The sequence below is a fragment of the Notamacropus eugenii genome, chromosome 6, assembly GCF_028372415.1.
Source record: "Notamacropus eugenii isolate mMacEug1 chromosome 6, mMacEug1.pri_v2, whole genome shotgun sequence".
Classification (NCBI taxonomy): Eukaryota; Metazoa; Chordata; class Mammalia; order Diprotodontia; family Macropodidae; genus Notamacropus; species Notamacropus eugenii.
In genome coordinates, this window is record NC_092877.1 from 43,067,898 (window position 1) to 43,075,880 (window position 7,983).

The 7,983-nt window shown below is 36.1% G+C and overlaps 1 protein-coding gene across 1 annotated transcript; it reads left to right on the forward strand.

Annotated features, from left to right (window-relative positions):
- Positions 1–2,826: 2,826 nt before the first annotated feature.
- Positions 2,827–3,857, forward strand: LOC140512044 (olfactory receptor 5P80-like). Its single transcript, XM_072621415.1, has one exon. The coding sequence runs from the start codon at positions 2,904–2,906 to the stop codon at positions 3,855–3,857; it is 954 nt and encodes a 317-aa protein (XP_072477516.1). The 5' UTR covers positions 2,827–2,903.
- The last annotated feature ends 4,126 nt before the right edge of the window (positions 3,858–7,983 follow it).

A 7,983-nucleotide genomic window follows, 5' to 3' on the forward strand; every position in this document is an offset into this window, starting at 1 on the left:
TCACTTAACCCTATTTGCCTCAATTCCTTATCTGTAAAAAGAGCTGGAAAACACTCTACTCTCTTTGCCAAGAAAACCCAAAAGAGGTCATAAAGAGTTCAACACTACTGAAACAACTGAACACCATCATTACCACTACCAAGAACAACCAAAGATCATGATACTACAAAGGAAGCTGAGAAGGAAAGGTCACAGACTTAGGAAGAATAGTAATACTAAGAGAGCCAGTGCAATGAAAACTCATGATGGAAATTATACATCATCCACATCCAGAGAACAAACTATGGAAATGGAACACAGAATGAAGCAAAATATTTTCTCTTGTGTTATGTTTTGTTTTAGTTTGTTTATTCATTTTAATTCCTTTATGCAATATCACTAATTTGAAAATGTTGTTAATAAGAATGTATGTATAGAACCCATATAAGATTGCATGCTGTCTTGGGGAGGGAGGAGAGGGGAAGGGGAAAAAAATCTATGACTTATGGAAGTTATTGTAGAAAACTATAAACTAATTAATTAAAAAAACAAACAACAACAACAAAAGAAATTATCCATGAAGAGTAGGTGGCCAACCATGTCACATGCTGCAAAGACCAAGAATGAATCAGTCAATCAATATTCATTAAGCACCTACTATTTTTCAGCCACTTTGCTAGGTGCTAATGATATAAAAACAGAGGTTGAAACAATCCCTAACTTCTAGGAATTTGAATGAGGATTTTGAAAATATGATTTAGAAAATAAGAAATTACTGGCAATTTTGCAGAGAAAAATTTCAGTGGAGTGAAGAGGTCAGAAACCTGAATATAATAGGTTAACAAATGACTAGGAGAGGAATTGGACTCAAAAAAGGGTTGATTTTTTTTTCCCTACAGGAGGTAATTGAAAAAGGGAAGAGATACAGTATGATAACTTGAATGGATATCAAGATCAAATGAAAGGTTTTAAAAGATTGGACAAATCTGAGACCATTTGTAGGATGAAGGGAAGAAACCCATAGATAAAAAGATTAAAGGGGAATTTTTTCAATGGGAAAAGTAGGCTTAAAATAGGAGGGGTTGGGATTAATGTAACAAGTAAACTGATTGATTGGCCTTGGAGAAAATGACTATCTCTTTTTCAGAGATTATTGTAAAGCTAATAAGGGATGATATTGAGGGAGTTTTGAACTGCAGAAGAAGAAAGAAAGGGAGTCTGCAGGTATAGCCTTTATTATGTTAGAAAGGTAGAATGCACAGTCCTCTCTTGAGAGGGAAGGGGGAAATAGGAGGTGTTGAAAAATTCATTTAATACTGTACAAATTTTTGTTTAGTTAAAGTATTCTTTTTTTGATGTTCATAAAGAAAGAGTTGGACCATAGACTTCTAAATGAGTGTTACAAGGAGCATCTTTCTGAGATGAACAATATCCTTATATTTTATTTCTTTCTTACTGGAATTAGAGGAGAAAAAATATGAATTCAGATTGGAAGTAACAAGAACATTCCAGGAAAGAGTAATATTTGAGATAATTTCTTTTATTTGGAACTCACTAAACATCAACAAATGAAAACATTTCAGGATAGTTTCTTTTCTTAAAAGAAAAAATATACATATGTACATGTGCATATATATATATATATGTATCTGTATGGGTGTATGTATACACAATTCAAGTTGTACTTCTTTTTTGTCTTTTATTTTTGCATTTTGAAAGACAAATGTTGTTCTTTTCCTCTCTCCTTCTCTGTCACTACCCATTTAGCTACCTCTCCTGATCCAGTGGAAGCCATCCTTTGTAAGAGATATGTATAGTCAAAGAACACAAATCAATAGATTCAGCACATCTGAGAATGCATGTCTCATTCTGTACTTCTAGTCCATCACCTCTCTGCCAAGAAGTGGTAGGTAGTATTTCTTCATTAGTCTTTTGAAAACATGATATGTCACTATCAAGTTCTCAAGTCTTTCAAAGTAGCTTCTTCTCTCATGATTATTGTGGTTATCACATAAATTGTTCTTCAAGTTCTACTGAGTTCATTTTGCATCAGTTAATAAAAGCATTTCAGTAATACTCCTAAGCAGTCATAACCATCAGTTCTTATGGTACATAAAATTATCACTAATTTCCTATACCACAGTACCTTCAGCTACTCTGCAACTGAAGGATGCAGGTAAAAAATCAAGGTAAACAGAACAGGGTTATAGTGCAGTGAGCAAACAACTTCCATTTTTTATCTAGAAACAACAGAGGTTCCCATAGGAGTTTCCTATAGTCATTCAGGATAGCAATGTCTACTCTAATGAGAGTCCTTTGTAGTAATACCAAGTTCTAGGAGCAAAATACAATGAGAAGGCAGAATCCAGATTTCCCATTCCATCTCTTTTGTGATTTTAGACCGCAAGGATTATCTTAGAAACTAAGATTTTTCTCATAGTCAATCAGTGTGAGATAGATAACATTTTCAGTTGTGAAAAGTGATCCTTTGAGAGATCAAGAATTACAAAGCAACTCAGTTTCTTTGGAAGGGATTAACAATTGTGGTTACTTGTTAGAACAGCATCTACATATTTGGATATAGTCTGTGCATATATTTAAGAAAGGTTCCTAAATTGGTAGTTCAACTATCCTCTACATTCTTAGGGTTTTTTTCACCTATTAAAATGGCAAAATTGGCAAATTATAGAGTATCATTAGTTTACAGAGAAAAATTTGGAGGAAACAATTTTATTCGTCTCTGCTTTGCTTATGGTCACTCTGCCAAGGTGCACTTGGACAAAGTAGTAATATATTAGGATGGTCATGTAAGAGTTGGTCAGTGAATGTTTCCTGAGTACATAAATAGATCTAGCTAAACTTTAATGCTGTATTCTATTTTAATCTCCTTTTCTTCTATCTGACAGACTCTATTTCCAAGACAGATGTCTGACAATAACTGCACTGCTGTAACTGAATTCATTATTTTGGGGTTAACAGATGATCCAACCCTTCGTGTCATCCTCTTTGTGGTATTTCTGAGTGTCTATGCTGTCACCTTAGTTGGTAACCTTAGCATAATCATATTGATCAGAAATAGCTCCCAACTTCACACGCCAATGTACCTTTTCCTCAGTCACTTGGCTTTTGTAGACACTGCATATTCCTCAACTGTCACACCTATTATGCTCAGGAATTTCCTTGTGGATAAATTCACAATCCCTCTGGAAGGCTGTGTAGCTCAGATGTTCTGTGGAGGCACCTTTGGAATGGCTGAGTGCTTCCTTCTAGCTGTGATGGCTTATGATCGATATGTGGCCATCTGTAGACCCTTACTCTACTCCACCAACATGTCTACTAAGGTCTGCACTCTATTACTCATCACATCCTACCTAGGTGGTTGTGTAAATACTTGGATTGTTACTGGTTGCTTATTGAATCGGTCCTTCTGTGGACCCAATGAGATCAATCACTTTTTTTGTGATTATTCACCACTTTTGAAGCTTTCCAGCTCTGAAGATAATCTTGCTGAAATTCTTCCAGCTGCCTCTACTGGGTTAGTGATTGTGATCACAGTGTTAATTATCATAATCTCTTATGTATACATCCTCTTCTCTGTCCTGAAGATAAGCTCCACCGAGGGGAGATCCAAAGCTTTCTCAACTTGCACATCACACCTCACAGCAGTCACTTTGTTCTATGGCACCATTACATTCATTTATGTGTTGCCTAAGTCCAGCTACACAATGGATGAGAATAAAGTGGTGTCTGTTTTCTACATTGTAATGATTCCCATGTTGAACCCTCTGATTTACAGTCTAAGGAATAATGAAGTAAACAGAGCCCTGAGAAAACTCATGAGTAGGAAATATCTTTTTTTCATGAATTTAACTCAATAAATATTATCAAGTACATACTATGTCCCAGACACAGTGATAGGTTTTGGTATACAAGCACAAAAGTGAAATTCTCTTTTTTCATAAGGACCTAATATTGTTTTATATCATATTATATAATATATGTGATATGTATAATATAATATTGTATATTATATATATGATATATATGAAACTATTTACATACCATATAGAAATATGATATAGTATATTATATCTGATATAACATGTTACATTTATATAACATTATATAACATTTTAATATAATGGGATTATGTGATACAAATTAAGGGCTTTAGAAAGGGTATATTTTTAAGTTGATTGGTTAAATTTGTGAATTTAGAGTTGATGGAAAAGGTCTGAAAATACACGTGAAGTTCTGCAAACATGGACCTCCCGCCTCTGCAAAGAAATATGGAAACATCTTCTCGCTGCATTTCTTTGGATTCACGATTGTTTTTTTGGAGTCTTACAATGCTCATCATCTATTGATTTATGGGAGTGGTTCTTTACATTTACATGGTAAATTGTTATAGTCACTGTGTGTTCTGTGTTCTTGGCTCTGCTGTCATTAGTTTGTTACAGAGCTTATAAATCTTTTCTGTTTTCTGTATTAATCATATCTATTGTTTTTTACAGCACAGTAATATTCCATTATGTTCATGTTCAGTATGTTCATGCTCATTTCCTTATGTTCAAATTGCAATTTGTTTAGCCTTTCCTTAATCACTGTTCATCCACTTTTTTTCCAATTTCTTTGCTATCCCAAAAATGGTGTTATAAATATTTTGCTGTATGCAAGGAAATTCCTTTTCTCCATGACTACCTTTGTGGCATAATACTCTTAATCAAAAAAAGCATCTTTTCTTCTATGGCACAGCTCTTCATTGAGGGTTGTGGAGTGATACTAAAAGAAATTCAGGTCATGAAAAGTAGAATAAATCAATAATCATTTAAAAAATAGAAGCTTCCATAACATGACCCCTTCCTACCTTTTCAGCCTTTCCTTTTAATTTTATCCTTACTGTATCCAATCCAGCTACGCTAGACTATCTACCTTTCCCCCACACATGATGCTCCATCTTCGGTGTCTTTATACTGCCTGTCTCACAGACCTGAGGTGTTTTGCTCCCCCACTTCTGCCACTTAGCTTCCCAGGCTTTCCTTAAGACAGCCCAATGGCTCACTTTGCACAAGAAGTACCTTCTTATCTAAGATGACATTCCATCTACTCTATCTCTGATTGGTTTACACCTGGTTATTTGCATGGTGTCTGTCCCATTAGAATGTGAGCTCCTGAAAGGCAGAAACTGTTTTTTTTTCTTGTAGTTGTATTCCAAATTATGGTATGAAACCTGACACAGAGTAAACACTTGAAATTCTTGTTGAATGACCACCAACTTGGCTACCCTCCTCTAGATGCTCTCCAGATTTTCAACATTTTTCTAAAATGAGGAGGACAGGCCTGAACATGGTTTTCCATACAAGCTTCTCAATTCTGGATCCTATGCTTTTCTTCATTCAGCCTAAATTTCTATTAGTCCTACTGACTGCCACTGGATATGCTGCAAAATGATTACCTTACCCATAGCTTTGTAATTCTTATTTTTTTCAAACACTAGTTTAACATTTAGCTTTGATTATAACTCCACATTGTTTATTCTGTGGTGTAGTTCTACTTTTTCCCCAGTATGACATCATTTGGGGAAAAAAATCACTTTTTTGTATAATCTGATCATCATCACTTCATAGAATAATTTGAAATCTGATAATGTTAGTTCCTCTTACTTGTTTTTCTACATGATTTCCTTTTATTTTGCTGTGCAGTTAATATAGGCTTTTGGGAGTACTTATCCCAACTCACACAAGCACTAATGAGTCAGGTCCCACAGAGAAAAGTTCTAGGTTTCATTTTAAGGGATAGTGCCTTTTTTTAAATACTATCAGCTTGAATTCCTGTTCCCATTTCAGTGTTTTTTTTCTAACATCAGTCTCCAGTACTAATTAATATCTTCCCAAATACATTATAGTGTTTAGTTGTCCAGTGGTATTTAACCAATCACCATCAATTAGTTTTCCAAAGTGATATTTACTGAGAAGATAAAGCACAACCAAAAGTTAGAAACACATGCCAGTGGACCATTAGCATGCTCTCCTCTACAAATCCAATCCCTGGAAGAACAGGTTCAAACATAAAGCAGTTGTGATAAAGCATTGCCTCAACCAACTTCACTTCCAAATGTAGCATAGTTGATGCATGGTCTTTTCTTGCTTGTAGGGACTAGCATCTTGATTATGAAATCAAGGGTTCTGGTCTATTTTTAGTGCTCTTCTGGTAGTTTGGAATTGGTTGCCCAAAGACTCTAGTATAGGTTTCCGTGTCCAAACTTCTGGCATATTGATCAGCTGACCTATTGAAACTCACATAGCCTGAACCTTCTCTAACTGTCCTTTCACCTTTAAATAGGTCATAACAGATGCAACAAGAGGATAATGAAGATGACAATTTTGCATAGTTCTGCCTTACTTAAGTCCAATTCATGTACAAGGCAAGACATTACCCTCCTGATGTCATTGGTCTTCTTTGAGAATAGAAGATGAATAACAAGATTAACAACAATGCAGGAAATCCAATTCCAATGTTTCATTCTAGCATGTTGGGATTCCTGCATGCAATAAAATCTTGAAATATAATGCTGGCAAAAGACCATATCTGCATTTTGAGAATCTTTCTGGCTAAGTACAAAGAAGTTCATCAGCAGTAGACTGACCACCTAGGATACAAACTGGATGTCACAACTCATGAAATAACGAAAAATGTGAAACAGCATCATTGGGAGAAGATGTTTGTAGAAAGTGAAATAATTCAGCCAGGCTGCAGGCTGAAGGATTAGAATTCTTAATCTATTCCTGTCTGATCTTCACATTTCTCAGATGACACCAAGTACTGTCCACTACACCCCTCCCCCTAACATCAAATGAAGGTTTCTCTTTAGTCCACACCCTTGACTCTACCTTTGGAGGGTGGGTTTTTTCTGAGCATGGGCAGAAAGGGGAAGACAATGTGCTCTACTGTGTAACCTTTTTGATTCTTTCACCAAGCAAAAATTGTTGTTGGGTTCAACTTTTGCTTAAGGGCAACAATTAGATTCATGTCTTTTTTTTTTAATTTTCAAAGGTTTACTAATTTATTTTTAGTTTTCAACATTCATTTCCACAAAATTTTGAGTTCCACATTTTCTCCTCATCTCTCCCCTCCCCCACCCCATAATGCCTTGCATTCTGATTACCCTTTCCCTTTTATGGCACTGTTCTCTTCGTTGGCTTTTTGGAGTTCTTTTGTCATTTGGGTTAGTCTATTTTTTAAGGTGTTAATTTCTTCAGTATTTTTTGGGGTCTCCTTTAGCAAGCTGTTGACTTGCTTTTCATGGTTTTCTTACATTGCATTCATTTCTCTTCCCCATTTTCCCTCTACCTTCCTTACTTGATTTTCAAAATCCTGTTTGAGCTCTTCCATGGTCTGAGACCACTACATATTTATTTTGGAGGTTTTGCACGGAGAAGCCTTGACTTTTAGGTCTTCCTCTGAAGACCTAAATTGTTCCTCCTCATCCAAAAGGATGGAAGAAAATACCTGCTCACCAAGAAAGTAACCTTCTATTGTCTTATTTTTTTCCATTTTGGGGGCATTTTCCCAGCCAGTTACTTGACTTTTGGGTTCTTTGTCAGGGTCGAGCTCAGGGCTGAGATTCACATCAGATGTTCAATTCCTCCAGGGGCTATAGGTGGAGGGTTCCAAAAATGGAAGCTGCAGTTGCAGTGGCTGCTGCCGGCGTCCAGACCAAGCTCCCCTCTCCTGGGTGACTGAGCCCTCCCACTGACCTTTGAAGCTGTCTGTGGCATTTGTGGTTTGAGCAGTCTGGGAACTGTTGCTGCCAGTGGCTCTCTGAAGTCTGTTCAGGGTCCTGTCCCTGTCATGTTGGGCTGCACTGCATGTGCTCCATGCTTTCTGGGCTGATCTCTGTGTGGTCTGCCAATTCATGTTTTGTTTAACCACATTTTTTAACCATACTTTATTATAGAATAAAAATCAATGTGATCTTTAATTATTCTTAAGAGTTCTGCAGAA